Source organism: Conger conger, chromosome 12 (genome assembly GCF_963514075.1).
Source record: "Conger conger chromosome 12, fConCon1.1, whole genome shotgun sequence".
Taxonomy (NCBI): Eukaryota; Metazoa; Chordata; class Actinopteri; order Anguilliformes; family Congridae; genus Conger; species Conger conger.
In genome coordinates, this window is record NC_083771.1 from 40,875,629 (window position 1) to 40,892,358 (window position 16,730).

Below are 16,730 nucleotides of genomic sequence, written 5' to 3' on the forward strand. Positions count from 1 at the left end.
TACTGGTTTTCTGATGACACATCAGTCTGGTGCTGTTATTACAGTGTAGTGTGTCATTAAGTGTAGGTGTACTACACCACACTACCTGGCCGGCTGATCGATAGAGCTGATTTAGTGCAGAAACTCTCCGTTCACCGGCCAATGTCATCATGTCCCAAACTGTTCTCAATTCGCCTGCCTGGTAAATAAAGTGCACAAAACTTTTTCGTGCCTCAGAAAAAAGAAAGAAAGGAAAAACAGTTGTCCTTCATGACAGAATGACTATAGACTGAATGAATGAAGGGTCCAAGTCGATGAATGAAGGATCCGAGTCGATAAATCCTTCATGACTGAATGGCTGTGGGCTGAATGAATGAAGGACCCAAGTCGATGACTGAAGGATTTATCGACTTGGATCCTGCATGGCTGAATGACTATGGGCTGAAAGGGTGAAGGATCCAAGTCGATAAATTCTTTGCTTTGACGCTCTCATTTAGGGCAATGCTTGGTACTGTATGCATGTGTGGTTATGCCAGAGGAAATGGGCACGTGACCACTGCAGTTGAGCCCGGGGTTTGAGCAGAACCCGTGTGGCTGGCTCAGAGCCCAGGACCGTCTCCGACCTCCACACTCACCTCTCACAACCCAGGCCGGGCCTCAGATTGAAGTAGCCAGTCACGCAGTGGCCGCAGTCCCGGCCGGTCACATGGCTCAGGCACAGGCACTGGCCTGTTTGAGGATGACAGTCCTCCAACGACCCAGCGACACCTGCCAGGTTACATCTGCAAGCTGGGAAACAGAGTCATTTTTTGAAAAATGTGAGATACAGTACAGATGACCCCGTCCAGAACCCATTCTGTTGATAAGTTGGTTGGGATTTCCAGCTGGCCATGCTTCATTTGGCCACGGCCTGCACCCCGCAGTTTGCAATAAAAAGCCGCACAAGTGCACTCCAGGTGAGAAACGCTGACTGAGGGAGAAGCAGGAAGGGGGCGCCGCTGGCCCTTACAGTATGTAGTGGAGACACAGTAATCCCTGGCAGGCTCGAGTCCACTCGACCCTGACGAAGCCAATGGTGGTTCAACACCAGTCATGGTCAGCTAGCGACATCATTTCCATTATATTTTTTTCTCGGACAAGCCAAATTGAGGACAATGCTCAAGGGTAGAACAGCTGTGTCCCGCTCTGTTGAATCTAGAGCTCAGCACAAAAATCAGGAGCTAAACTCTGCTTGTCTCTTCGCCCCTCAGGCTCAGAAGACTCAGCGGTAGGGACAGCACACTCCTTGTCAGAACGTCCACATTTCATCTCTGGTGTCTGTAACTCCCTCAAAGACAGATGAAGAAACGGGGCTTGGGACACAGGGTGTTTGGCTCAGAATCCTCTTATTTCTGTTGCTCCCTGCGTTGTGAATCGTGCTTGTCTGAGACTCCCTTCAACATCTCAGCCCCTCTGAGGGATGAAGGGTGTCTCCCTGACCACGGTTTCACATCTCTGCCCAGAAGAGACAGGAGATGAACTGCCCCTTACATCATAGTGACAATACCATTCAGAAGGCCAAATCAAGTTAAGGGTTCAGGCATCTTTCACTGGATAACAGCAATGTTCAGCCAGATTGAAAGGGCACATGCACTCACTGAGCACTTTATTAGGTGTTTATTAGACCTTTCTTTTTTACTTATTTGTCTTCTACTGCAGTAGCCTATCCATTGAGAGGTTTGACGCGTTGTGTGTTCAGAGATGCTCTTCTGCATACCACTGCTGTAATGTGTTGTTATTTGCATTACTGTCACCTTCCTGTCAGCTTTGACCAGTCTGGCCCTTCTCCTCTGACCTCTCTCATTAACAAGCCGTTTCTACCCAGAGAACTGCTGCTCACTAGGATGTTTTTAGATTTTTGCACCGTTCTCTGCAAACTCTAGAGACTTTTGTGCATGAAAATCCCAGGGGATCAGCAGTTTCTGAGACACTCAAACCCCCCTGCCTGGCACCAATAATAATGCTTTCATGCTTTTAATTGCTGTTACATGAAAGACTGAAGAAATATTTGCATTAACAAGCTGGTTTACAGGTCTACCTAATAAATTGCTCCCTGAGTGTTACATACCTTTTCTTTCCCCCTCCTTATCAGTCGACTTAATGGAAGGAAATAGGCTGCTCGACAGGAAATCCACTTGTATGGCAATTAGGTCTCAGTGGTGATTTGGGCCTATTTTTGAAATAGCTCATTCAGAACTAAATGTGCTCTGCTACTTTCATTTCTTTTCAAATCCCCATGGAGTAGCTGACTGAACTCTTAAAATGATAATAAACCTTTTTGATCCCTTCTCACCCACTCTGTAAACATTAAGATAGCTGCAGGGTACCCCTTTTAAACATATCAAATTTTTTTATTCCGTTCCATTTTGCTAGTATTTAATGTGCTCTCTGTGAAATGGCTTTCACCCCCTCAGACACCCACGTTCACACTTGTTGGCGTTCTGGTCCAGTGCGTTTCCATAGTAACCCTGTTGGCAGTGCTGGCAGTGGTCGCCCTCTGTGTGGTGCAGGCACTTAATGCAGTGGCCTGTCAAGTGGTCGCACACGCCCACTGCATTGGGGTCGACGTTGCCGTGACAATTGCAGGGAGTGCAGGGCCTCGCGCCACCAGATTTCCCCAAGGGATCGCCATAGAAACCATCGTCACACATTTCGCACCGCGTACCTGCGAAAAACACATTTGAGAGGAAAGAAGGTATCAAACGTAACAGGCCATGAGTACGCTTCCAGAAAATAAATAAATGTAACAAGTCAGTTCCGAAAGGAAAGAATTCATTCCATACAGTCAAATGCATTGTTTTTTTACCGGATAAATATTTCAGACACTCAACATCAAAGCTTTTTTCCCTTTTGTTTTGTTTGGCACCATACCCCCCCCCCCCACCCCCACGCCTACAATCAGCCCTGCAGGTCCACAAAAAGTGAAAAGAACAGTGTCACAGGTTCTTGAATCAATATCAATTAAATCAATCAAATCAATTATTCTCTACTTGCAGTAACTGTGTTTGTATTGTAAAACTTGCATTGTCACCTGCAGCTAGGGAAATTTTTGTTTTTTTTGCGGGAGGCATTTTGCTTTACAATACAATAATCAGAGCCCTAACAATACATTCATAGAAAACAATTAGCACTCAGTCAGCATAAAGGTATTTATTAGACTTATTTATTAGACAGTCTGGCCCTCTGACCTCTCTCATGAACAACATGTTTTTGCCCGCAGAACTGCTGCTCACTGGATGTTTTTCATTTTTCGCACCATTCTCCATTCTCAACTCTGTGACGACTGTCATGCATGAAAATCCTGGGAGATTATTGTTGGTACCAGACACTGTTTGGGCATCACAGAAAAGGAGCAGTTTCTGAGATGCTCAAACCACCCTGTCTGGCACCAACAATCAGTCCACGGTCAAAGTCACTTTGATCACATTTCTTCCCTATTCTGACATTTGGTCTGAACAACAGCTGAACCTCTTGACCATGTCTGCATGCTTTTATGCATTTAGTTGCTGCCCTATGATTGACTGATTAAATATTTGCATTAACAAGCTGGCGTACAGGTAAATTGCTCACCGCGCGTACATCTGCACCACAATGAATGTTGCAGATGTATCCACAATTCATAGAAAAGCTTACTCACCCCTTCGACCAGGAGGACAGTTGGTACAGACCACCTCCCCAGACTCTGGAACCTGGGCACAGCTGGTCTGTTCTGGGCAGGGACAGGGCTGGCAGTTGCCCGAGCTGCCTGTCAAAGCATTTCCATAGTAACCATCCATGCAGAGCTCGCAGGCAGGTCCCGTGGTGAAGTCTGTGCACTGACACACACCTGAGGGAGCGGGGACACAGGAGCCAGCGACATCAAATCGGGTTTTTTAAATAGGACCGGCGACATGCTGTTACAGCACTGACACGAAGAGCCCATTCTCCACGACGGCAAACTCGAACAACACTACTGCCATCCAATGCTGAAAATGACACCCTCACAAGTCTCTATGAGGCTTCCGTGTACAAAAGCAGGTGTGTTTTCACGGTCAGCATCTTTCGAAATACGCTCTTCCCGTAGGGTGCAAACATACGGGTTCAGCATAAGCATCTGCAGCGATCTGAAACATACCAACATGTCTGATTGATAAGAACAAAATGCAGTTGTAATTCCCTCCCAATTTGGACACATCAAGAGAGCACAGTCTGCACTACTCTTCCCTTACAGTAGATGGCGATGTGTTCCTGGCCAAAACTTTCTGATGCGCAATATTGAATTATACTGACTGGAATGCTAAAATCTAATTTACCATGAGTTAAAAATCCAGGTATAGTGATTCTATCCTTGTATAAGTAAAGTGTAAACAAATGAGCAAATTCATGTCAATGTACTGTGCTGTGTCTTTGAAACTGACACAGACTGCAGTATTTTACGTATCTCGACAAGTACATGGAAATTATAGCATTGTATTCAATTGAATGTATAGTCATATTATGCTGATTGTACAATCACATTTACAAAGGTACAGATGCTACAGAACTCTGAGAAATGAGAGAGGGCCACGCCCAGGAAATGCGATATAGAGGGAGAGGGGAACTTCGGAAGAACCCTACTTGAAGTACAACTTTTCTCTACTATAGCTGTTGTTTGGCCTATACCTGACCCATATCAAAGCCTTTGAATGGCATCACTGCCAGGATTAAGCTATTTAAGTGTGAAGCCCGTCTATTTTGGACCAGGACCTGTAAAAGAGAAGGAAGGTCAGTAAAAAAACTCTTTGACAAGCACACACTGACACAAATGTCAAATGTATTAACTCACATGGAAGAATTCACTGTTCCAGACAAAACAAAGCAAAATGGAACCGGCGAAATAAAACCTTAAGTTCCTGAAGTAATTCTCCTCTAAGTTCCTTTGACCTGGAGTAGCCATAGCAACATACTCAAGAAATCCATCATTAATGAACCATCACAGAGATAAGCACATCTCATACAGCTATTGAATTACACACAGTTCGAATGACATGTGAGCACATTAAATCCCACTATAAGGCTTATGAAAGACAATTGAAAAACACAATTTCAGTGATAAAATTTGGCAGATGTGAAGTTACAAAAGAAATATTTGGCAAGCGCAGGCCACTTAACCGCGGAGGGAGGGAATGACTGGGAAAAAACAAGTCGCAGGAAATAATTAGAATAATGATGCAACTTATCTGCTCTCGTGATGCTTGACTTTAGAAAAAAATCATTAGCAGAGTCCTTGGACGCACTAATGCAGCCATTGTGTTAACATTCGATCTGTGTGCTGGCTGCCTCCTCCCATTCCCCCCGTCCGTCCAGAGCAACCCTTCACCCAGCCGGGGGCGGGGAGGGGGGAGGGCCGCAGATTAGACGCTTCACACGGTGAACAAGATTTGGTATGTGAGGCACGGAGCACACACTGGGAGAACGCAGAGGCGCCTTCAGCGTGCTGTGAAGAGGAAGCGTTTATCATAAACACACTGTACACCCGCAGCTCCCTGTGTCTTGTGTATGCAAAAAAACAATGAACGCACGCAGAAAGAACTGGCAACGGAGGAGGGCTTTTCCGTGCAGCAGTGGCCATTTTGGGTCTGGGGTTGCACAAAAAACAGATTAGAATCACAGAGAATGTAAATGGTATTTAAAATATTTTAAACTATTCCAGGAGGGTAAGAAGAGCGGGGTGTTTTTCAGTTTATAGGGAGATGAGGGTCAGAGTCCAGAGCAGCATTCTCTCTCCCTCGTTCTCTCTCTCCCTCTGTCTCTCCTTTCCTCTCTCTCTCTCTTTCTCTCTCTATCTCTCTTCCTCTCTGTCTCTCCATTTCTGTTTCTCTCTCTCTCTCTCTGTCTCTCTCTCTCATTCTGTCTCTCTCTTGCTCTCTCTCCCCCTCTCTCTCTCTCTCTCTCTCTCTCTCTCTCTCTCTCTCTCTCTCTCATGTTTATTTACTCCTCCAAATTGGAATGATAAGCCCTCCCACACAATATCCAATTTTGGGAGGTCTGGGGTGAGTGCAACAGTTTGTGTAAATAAGTAATGTCTATTACAGACTTTCATGTAAACAGACTGAGCAGATCACAGTCTCAGACCACGTGGGGGTTAAGAGGAAATTAAAGGCACCCCTATCCAAATCCCTTCATTTCCCCTGCTCACCTCTTTGCTTTGCAGAGCTGTAATATGAGACAGACGCGCTGCTCCTAGTTTGTATTGATGGGGCTGTCTGACTCACATTTAGCTTATTCAACAGCAGCCATGCATTCATCAATACAGATTCTTGTGCAGATTAAAACACACATTTTGAAAATCTACTTTGCTTTTAAATCTCAGAACTGCCTACATGTAATACTAAACAAGCAATGTAAAGTATACAGTATATTCACCCAAAATTATAAAATTGTAATACTTTTTCAGACCAAAGTTTTTTTCCATCCACTTGACGTGAGATCTTGCTAGATTTCACGTCATCGTATGTCGATCAAATGTCTGTCAAATGTCTTCCATTCCCCTCCAATCAATATTCTTTTCACACAGCGGTGCATATCCTCATTATATGTCAGTTAAATCGACTCCACGCCCTTCAAAAATTCCCCTGAAAGATCTGTTTCATGTGTGTATACGAGTAGCTAGTGCTGCTCTAACTTCCATTTCAGCTTGTTTTTAAATATGCGCCAAAATGTCACACACTTTGAAAAATGTTAACCTCCAACACTGACAAGACTAAGGGCCACAACCTCCAAAATTTCACAATTAAAATGAGGAGCTAGTGGGTTACAGACTAAGACATGTAAGTACTGAACATTTAAATACCCAGCAAAGCCATACAATCATTTTACATTATGGCCACCCTGTCTAGAAGCTGAATTTAGGCTTAAATATAACATACATATCTGGATATTTTCTGATTTGGATAATTTGCCAACAACAGTTGCACAAACCCATTTATCTAGACATGCCATAACTGCCAAACCTGGATCTCACCACACGAGTGATTCTGGGGAGGGTTTGTAGGAGGTCTGCGGTGGTTCTGATTGATTCCTAATCCAGCGGTGTAAAAGTTACAAAGTGAAGGGACAAAACCACACTGGGCAATGGTGCAGAAGGAGGAAAATCTTTAATGGCCAATTTAATGGATTGTGACTGTTTTTCTTTTTCTATAAAAAAAAGTAAAAAAAAAAAAAGCCTGTTGGTCTGGTAGGCGTGCAAAGAGGCTTAGCTAGTTCCTCGATGTTGACTTTTCTTGAGAGTGTTACTAACTTCCAAAACTGCAATGCCCAGGGATTTTTTGTGTAAAGAATTTGATGCTTTAAAATTATTTCTTAAGAAGGCAGTGCGCCAACATTTTTCTCTTGATGTAAATTTTGCATTCACATACAGTACCTTATTCTGACTTCCATTGTTGAACAATATTTAGCAATCAACTTTCCATCCCTTTGAGATGAGAGAGAGAGAGAGAGAGCGAGAGAGAGAGAGAGAGACTGACGGCTGCTGGCAGCAGTCTGAATTTGCAGCCATTTTCTAATTTCCTATCAATCTGCAGTCTGCACTCATCACAGTAAGAGCAAGTGATTAGTATTGACGGGCAAAAGGATGAAGATCACCTTTATGCAGTCAGCTGCTGTTGCCTGGGAAAACATCCAAAGAGATTAACATCTTTTTTTTAAATATCAGCAAAACTGCAGCCTAATTGGGGTGGATGGGAGAGGGGGCAGTAACTGACTCAGATTTAGGTGTCTTTAACCCCTTAAGAATCGCCCCTTTTCTTGACACAAGTTTAAAAAAGACATACTCAAAATAAAATGGTTACTATTCATGAACCCTTTTGAACACAGGCATAATCCTGGTCTCTTCTGAAAGGTAACCCTTTGGGGTTATAGCTCAAACAGAGTGAAAGTGGAAGCTTTTGTTCTCGCTGAAAAGATTTTCTGTTTTTAACTGGATAACCATTATTGTAGCTGTGGCTTTTGCACTCAGAAACACAATGCACCCACGTCACAACACTGGACAAATCCCCTTTCAAATCTGAGGATAATATAACCAAAAATAAGCATTCTGCATTTTTTTCGAATTAATCTTTTTCCAAAAAGGACATTTGCAGACAAATAGAAACTAAATGACATTATGGGTTTATATGTAAGGTATATACAATGTTTAGTAAGGTTGCTTACTAAACTATGCGACACCTTTTATCCTGAAAAGGTTTCTCTGCCTGTCACCCTCCTCTACCTCTCTGTCCCAAACTCCCTCTCTTTCCAGCTATCCTCCGACAGCAACAGGTCGAGAAGATCATAAGAAATACTCACGATAATTCACAATAATACCATCTTGTATACAAATATATTCATTGAGGTCCATTGATTGAAGTTTTTGTCAAATACCCAACCGCCATCAACAAGTCAAACACATTCCATAATTTCACATGCTATTCAAAAGCAGGCTGGCTCCTTATTTATAAGCATACTGAATAATAATAAAATATGTTTAGTGTGTTTTTAGACGCTCACTGATAAAAAATGGCGTCACGTAACTGAAAATGCCCTCTATTGTGTTGTCAACAATATTCCCACTGTCTTCCTCAGAAATATTTTCCCAGACGGGTGATTTTTTGGAACTTCTCAAAAGGAAGTCTTTTATTTAGACATAGGCATCACAAAATAAACGTTTTGTTGTAAAGCGTTAACCTTTTTTGGCATGAAATCTCAAGAATTGTTGCTGATGCGCAACAGACTGAAAATGCTACAGTTTCGTTATGCAGACAGAACAAATGCTGTGTTGTTTATGCAAGCCTAATAAATTATACACCGTTAAGATAATGTCATCACTGTAGCTAAAAAGTCGTCACTTCCATAACATTCCAGTGGTCGGTTCTTTGATTAGCTGAAATTATACTGAATTTTGTTACACATGGAGGTAACACATTTTCTCTGCAACTATGTTACAAATACTTGTCAGAGACTGGCCTCATCTCGTTCGAGAGAACAAAACATAGATAATAGCATTCCTATGTACACATACTTTTGTAGAGGTATACAACAGCGAAACGGACAACAATGATACTTGCTCCGAAATTCTACAAAAACAATGGACATTCTATCAGAGTTATATCTCAGTTACATTTTTAGAATGAGAAACTATTATACATTTGGTACGCTGGTGACCTGTTGTGAAAAGGACACCGACGTTACCTTATTTCGAGTAGTATGTGGATTTCCAAAATGCAGAGAAAGTGAGCCCCCCCCCCCCCCCACACTTGTTTTACCACCCCCATGTTAGAAATAAGGAACTGTTGTCGCTCAAGCAGATAGACAGAACATACACACAGAACCGTGAGTTTTAACGCTTTCAAGCGGTATATCATGTTACCTTTACACCCTGAAAAAAATGAATGGATGCAAAAAAAAAAGGGGTTAAAAGTCCAGTCTAAGTGTTCCATCTGATGTCCCCATTCGCCCTGAGTGAGGGGAACAGGAGCAGTCGGTCACACATTGGCCTGTGAAGATGAGCGGGTCTGTTCTTAATGAGGAGACGCAGAGAAGCCCAAAAGTCTGGGGAGGGAGAGCTGTCCTCAGGCACTGAGTGAAGCAAGCCGACCACATAATTCCCTCTCAGATCCCAATGAACTTTCCGCTGAAGACAAGCACTGGGAAGGAATAGTCTTAAAATCACCTCTTTCAACATACAGCTCAATCCAGTAAGTATTTGGACAGTGACACAATTTCTGTGGCTCTATACTCCGTACTCTATAGATTGGATTTGAAATGAACCAATTAATTACGAGGTCAAAGTTTAGACCACTGGTTTCCAACTCTGTTCCTGGAGAGCCGTAGGTTTTCCTTCCCACCCTAACAAAGCACACTTCATTGAACAGCTTGAGTTCTCATTGAGCTGTGAATTAGTCAAATCCGGTGATGCACATTACGGTTGAAATAAAAGCCTACAAGATAGGCAGATGGCTCTGCACTCCACAATTTTAGGTGTGTAATCAAATAATTCACATGTGGTTAAAATACACTATGGTTGCACTGCACTTTTTACACATAGCTCACCATATCTGTAACCACTGATATTACCAGGTGCTGAGTATCTTCCCAGATGATGCTCTGCCAGGCCTGGACTGAAGTTTTCACTTCAGCATATGAAATGCATGTTCAATTAAATTCAGATCGGGTGAATGACTTGGCCAGTCAAGAATTTTCCAGTATTTAGCTTTGAAAATCTCCTTTGTGGCTTTAGGAGTATGTTTGGATATTTGTTGTTGTAGGATGGAGCACCATCCAATAAGGCATGTGGTTGAGCTTGAGCAGATAAGATACTTCTGTACACTTCACAATTAATTCTGCTGTTGCTATCAGCAGTTACATTATCAATGAAGACAAGTGCGACAGTATATATGCTGGCCATAGATGCCCAAACTATAACACCCCCACCACATTCATAGGTGAGAGGTGCTTTGATTCTTGGCTGCCACACTTTGCTCTTGCCATCACTCTGATAAGTTTGAGGATAGTGTAACACAGTGCACTGGTCTAAAATAAGCCGGAATGAATGAAACGCTGTGTATGGTGAAGAAGGAGGGGAGTCAGTCGGTTTGGGGAGAGGTTTATGCTGGGCAAAGATTGCTTTTGGAAGTGAAGGAGCAAGCAGGGGTTTAGGAAAGATCTGGAAGCTCAGAGTACAACTAAACCTCGAATGCCAAGAAAGGAGGTAGCTACATTGGAAGCCTGCCATGGAGGAACATACTGAGTGGATATGCTACAGGGAATATTATGTTCAATTTGCTTTGCCGATTAATAGTTTTACCTCCTGTGCTGTCTGGCTCCTCTTAAAATTAGTTTGCATATTTATTTATTTAACTTCTCATCCCCTGAAGTGAGTTCCCCCCCCCCCCCCCCCTCTCCAATTTATGACTTGCATTCTGTTCCTAATTTTATGGATGGCATGCTTTGAATTAACACACAAAACCTATGTGTGTCTGAAGGACATATGTGAGACTTCATTAGCCCTGCAGCGCCCTGCCCCCTGAAAGGAATATGCTGTTTCCACCCGCAAATATTAACATTTCCAATCTGTTGTGCCACACTACAACAAATAGAAATGGCAGAAGTTGGAAAGCATTAATAAATCATGATTACGGAGCACCCTTTGTTCTGCTTGCCTGGATATCTAGTATAAACTCCAGTCCTATTTCCGCTGTACCAAGAATGTACAACAATTCATTATGTAATTACAGGCAATTAAAACATATTTTCCGTTAGGCTTCGGTTGAGCAACGCAGTTAAACAATCCCTTTTGTGAAAACCATTTTCGCAGTGTTAGTACTGAGAATAACACTAATCTTGCATGCAGAAAGACTTTAAGACATGCTAAATGCTGAAAAGAGGAACCTAATGAGTAAATGCTTTGCATTTCCTTTGAAGTTAAAAGGTTTGCCGAAAGAAAATCTAACAACCCACCTCTAATCTCTTGGGAAAGCTACAATAATACAACATCTCTCCCCCTCTCTCTCCAGCCCCCCCCCCTCCCCCTTCAACTTTATTATGACAGAATGCTCAAGTTGTTTATGTATGTAGCATTGTGGATGTTCACCAGATCACGTGATCCTGCTTCATTTTCATCAGAATTGCTATTGTCCTGGGACTCAATTGTACAAGCTCAGTAACAGTAAATATCCCACTCAAAGAGCTGCTGCTGTGCATTGAGGTAATAATGAATAAGACAGTAATATCTGGAAGGTTCTTTGAAACGATTTACCGAAAATGCCCCATCCCTTTGCAGAAGCCTCTTGAGTCTGTCAGGCTTAAAGATTGAGAGTGTCTCTTTCTTCCCCTTTCTTTTTTGACAACTGCGGTGCCTCAGATCTCACTTTATTTAGTTTTCCTCTGTGTTTGTACTGCTGTATACTGTGTGCACTGTCAACAGCCCGGGTGAGAAAAAAAAAAAAAAGACAACCCTGCTGATCCCAGTCAGAATCATTGCCAGTGAATAACCTTTACAATTTTACTGCTGAACAATAAAATGAATGCTTAGGACCGTCGTCACTCGGAGGAAGGGGAATATTACGAGCGTCAGGCAGATGTCTGTCCTCTGCTTCAGTGCGAGCAGTGATCACACATTTCCTTTCTGCAGTGCTGCAGGTAATGGAGAGACCCTGAATCAGTGTCAGCGTTTCTGTAAAGAGCCAGGGGTGGAGAGTGAGCCCACATCACATGTCTGTCGGAGGATGCAGCGGCCCCGCCTTTCGCCCCGACGCTTTCTTTTAATGGATCTCGGAATGAGAGGGAGAGAAATGAGAGAGAGGGAGGGAGAGAGAGAGAGAGGGAGGGAGAGAATTCTAGCCTCCCCAAGAGACGAGAGGTGGAGAGGGAGAGAGGAGTTGCGATAGAATAAATCAGACAGAAGAGATGAATGCTGGGAAAAATCCACGCCGCTCTCATTAATGCTGTAGCGCCCCCCCCCACCCCCACCCCCCCCACCCATTTTGTACAATAAACGCTGAAATGTGCAGCCGATGGAGCTGATACTCTATCTGCACTTAAACGCACAGGAGCCAAAGTCAAATGCGCTGAATGATGAGGCGAAAGCTGAGATTGAAAGTCTGAGTCTGATCCTTATCTGCCCGGCCACAGGAAGTGAAGCACAACAGCCCGCTAAGAACCCCACATGAGTCAGCTGCAAGAACCGATTCCCAACAGATACAGCCGAGCAGATAACAAGATAATTTTATCCCTAAATTAATAACAATTAGTTGAAGACCTATTAAAGGGGGCAATTAAAAAGGACAGAGCCACAGACTCACACCTTCTTGGTCCCTGGACAGATGGGGAAAATAAAGGAGACTCGGGGAGTTTTCCGTAAATCTCCGTCAGAAATTATGAGTCACAGATGATGGTGAATGCTGCAGACGTATTAATATGACCAGGAGTGCTAACGTCTCCTCCAGCCCGAAGAACGTGCATCAATATTTAACAGACATTGGTGAGAAGCACCAATGTCTATCTTACACTGGTCTGGTCACTTAAAACCGCACGGTTCTGCCGAGGAGTCTTTCATAAGACATGGGGAAACCCTCCAGGGCTCGTACCCATAAAACCACCGCAAAGCACGTTATATTAGTGTGTCAAAGTATTTACGACACAAAATTTTACATCTCTTAAAACAGAAAGATCTGAGCCGCAGCATTACTGGGTGTGCTGCACCAGGAGGCCTCAAAACGGTGGAGCGGATTAATGCAAGTCATAACTCGATAAGACCTAATGGGATTTTTCATGACACGCCTGGCTACATGCCTGTTTAAGACATCGAAACATAAGGGGAACTGTGGGTTTGGTGAAAGAAAATTCCTGGGTCAAATATCTGCACAAGTAATTGCTCTCAGGAGAATACTACAGGCATACTGGAGCAAGGGTGTGAGATCTCTGTTTGAAATTTCATAATAAATAGCCAAAGGAACACTCTTTTATATAATACTGTTATTACACTGAATATGCTCTCGGCTACTAGTTGGTGAGTTGTACAGTATCAGATAAAAGTTTATTCCTTACCTTAAAGTTTATTGCACACCAACTAAATTGGCTGCACACACATCCTGAATGAAAATGCATTTGTATCAGGTGAGGTACAGTGATGCAGTCATTACTGTACATCATTGGCTTTTAATGACCTGAGTAGGCTCGTTTCAAGATGACCTTCATGGCAGTTCTTTTGTTAGTGTGCACCCATCGGCGTTGTCCGACAGGAGACATGGATGGAACACTACACCACTAAACTAGTGATGGTTTTACATGACTGACACTTAAATAACAAGGAGCAATCATCTCCTGTTGATAATGACGCAAGTGTACAATGCACAGGAACTAAAAGCATGTCGTGACCCTGGGATATAGGGAATAAGCATTACTGTATTTTTTGACAAACACAATGAGTGACATGTGTATGGGCAGCTGTCACTAATAATAAAAATAATATAAAAACTGCATGTTTAAAGTCAAATTGCTTATTTTACTATTCATATGTTTCTCATTCAAGCTCTTGTCTCATAGCGTTATTAATCCAGACCTTCATCTTTACAATATAAATAGCTGCTATCATGTATGGATCCGAGATACTTGGTCATTACTCTTTCGAAGTCAAACACAACCAGCACATTCATAGTGTGTGTACCCCGTCTAGGGAAACCTTTGGACCTCACTAAAAAGGCATTTAATAGTGGCTCTTGATATTTAAAATGACATTTGCAGTCTTTAGTCGAATAATTATTTTGAATAAATAGCCTCCTATTTTAAGAACAAAAATCATTTGAGAATTACGGCACAAATCCCGCACACTGTAATTGAGTTCTGACTGGATTTTGAGGGGATGATGAGTGAAGAGGAAGAGGGTAGATGGGGGAAACCAGGAGGTTAGATGGGGGAAACCAGGAGGGTAGATGGGGGAAACCAGGAGGGTAGATGGGGGAAACCAGGAGGGTAGATGGGGGAAGCCAGGAGGGTAGATGGGGGATACAGGAGGGTAGATGGGGATACAAGAGGGTAGATGGGGGAAGCCATGGAGGGTAGATGGGGTAACCCTGGAGATATGAGATATGGTCGGTTGTGAGGAACACTTCGGGGCCATGCTTACCTGTCTCGGGGTGGCAGTCTCCGTGTCGGTTGCAGGCGCAGGGCACGCAGCGGACAAAGGGGCCGCCGTCGGACACCTCCCTCTTGTACCCGTGGGCGCAGTGCTGGCAGAACTGCCCCGCGTGGCCCGGGGGACAGGCACACTCCTCCACCCAGGGCGCGGGGGCCCCCGAGCCGCTGGAGGGCCCGGCGGAGCGCAGAGTGACTCTCGACAGCTGCGAGGTGTCTGCGGAGGGAAGAACAGGGGGACTGCTGCTCGTTCTGCCACTCCCACACCGCCACGCGCCCGTCGCCCGTCGCCCAGACACCCGCTGCGGAGGCAAACAACGGCGCCGCTAATTTATGTCACTTCACTCGGAGAGTCGGGGCTTCGGGCGGAGCGACGCGCGGTTGAAGGAGCTCGCTGAAGGGCACGGCGGCGGGGTGGCCTGAGACCCCGACGCACCGGCTCGCCGCCATCCTCCCGCTCATTAGCTCGACAGCCCATTATCATTGAGGGCAGCCTCGGGCTGGAACCTCATTAAGCCAGTCACAGAGCGCTGCTCGCCTGTCCCGCGGTTAGCGCTACCAAGCGGTGTCTCGCTCCCCTGCCCTCAGGCCAGACCCCACCCGCTCAGAGCATCTTTAATAAAAATGAATAAATAAATCAATAAATTGAAGGGGAGGGGGGGGGGAGAAGAGGTGGCGGGATTACAGCTAATGTGCCCGGGGATCTCCGCAGCGCATGAATAATGATCAAACTCATACGCGTACCTGCCGCCGAAGGTTCCCGGCAACCCGCCAACGCAGCGGAAGGTCATTGCTGCGGTGCCGGGCCGTTCCAACACGAGGCAGAGCGGGGCGGGGTTGGGGGGTTACCGGGAATGTGCCAGGAAGGGCAGCGATATGCTGGGGTCCTTCGATAACTCTCCTGCTTTGCCCCTGCTTGGCACCCAGGGCGGGAGATATTGGACTCAATGAGCGTACAGTGGCGGCCGCGCATCTTTAATTGCCACCGTCAGCCTGGGATTTCAGCATTTGACTGCAATATGGATTGCCTGAGATAAATTCTCTTGTGAAAATGTTCAAATATTAGATTCTAATAAATGCAGTGCCAATCTCTCTTTTAATTTGGGGGTTAGGTTGCGCTTTATTTTCAAGTGACACATTGTTGATGAGCTACTTATTACACAAACATTGTTCAAAGCGTCGCTCAATGCTTGCCCTTCTTTTGATTCAAAGTAAAGAAAAGGTGGAATTTTACCCAGCTGTGCCACTATCAGCAAGCTTTAATCCATCGCGCTTCTCTTGATGGTGCATGGCAGCCATCAGATATGAATGATCTCCTGTCTGCGCACGACTGCAGCAAATAAATGACCTTGACTGCTGGAGCTTGAGGTTCCCTGAGCACACATATTCAGAAGTATTTATTCACTGATGAAATGTCTGACTTTATTTTTTTATCTTTTATCCTCCTACTTTCTCTCATCTTTCTCCCAATTTCGAATGCCCGGTCATATTTGCAGGGTCTCCTCAACGTTGAAACACACTCAGGAAATATATGAGGTTGGCAGACACAGGCCATAGAGGTGTTCTGAACCAAAGCAGACAGTCTCATGGGAAGGGACAGGGGCTACCCTGTCCACACAACAGTCAGTCTCGTGTGGCCCAGGAGGGCTTTAATTTGAATAAAATTTAAAGCACCTATATCCAAAGCACTGTACAATTGATGTATTGTTCTGTACAACTGTACATTCACCCATTCATACACACTGACGGCGATTGGCTGCCAGGCAAGGCACCAACCAGCTCGTCAGGAGCATTTGGGGGTCAACACACCCAGGGTGGGATCTAACCGACTGCCAGCTGACTGCTCATACCGCCTGAGCCAATGTCGCCCCTTGGCATTTCTCTAATTCAAGGCCTTGGGGTGTGTCACCGAACATGTACTTTAGCTAGATGTGCCTCCCCCTGTCAGCCAATTGTTGACAAAATTCTTGTCGTTCTTTGCCATTCACACCCTGCATCTGTGTGACACGTTTGTAATTCCTACAGCCAATTACGAAGTGAAAGGCCATGTGAGGTCAGCCGAGTAGTCCTCCTCTCCAGCACCA

At 44.5% G+C, this 16,730-nt stretch overlaps 1 protein-coding gene across 1 annotated transcript in view; it reads right to left on the bottom strand.

Moving 5' to 3' along the window:
* lamc3 (laminin, gamma 3) overlaps nt 1-16,730 on the bottom strand; it is a 69,536-nt gene that overhangs the window by 12,223 nt on the left and 40,583 nt on the right. The window contains exons 12-15 of the mRNA XM_061262591.1: nt 14,639-14,863; nt 3,656-3,844; nt 2,441-2,683; nt 615-768 (exon numbers count right to left, since the gene is read on the bottom strand). Coding sequence (XP_061118575.1) covers nt 615-768; nt 2,441-2,683; nt 3,656-3,844; nt 14,639-14,863 — 811 coding nt within the window. The remainder of the gene's footprint in view (nt 1-614; nt 769-2,440; nt 2,684-3,655; nt 3,845-14,638; nt 14,864-16,730) is intronic.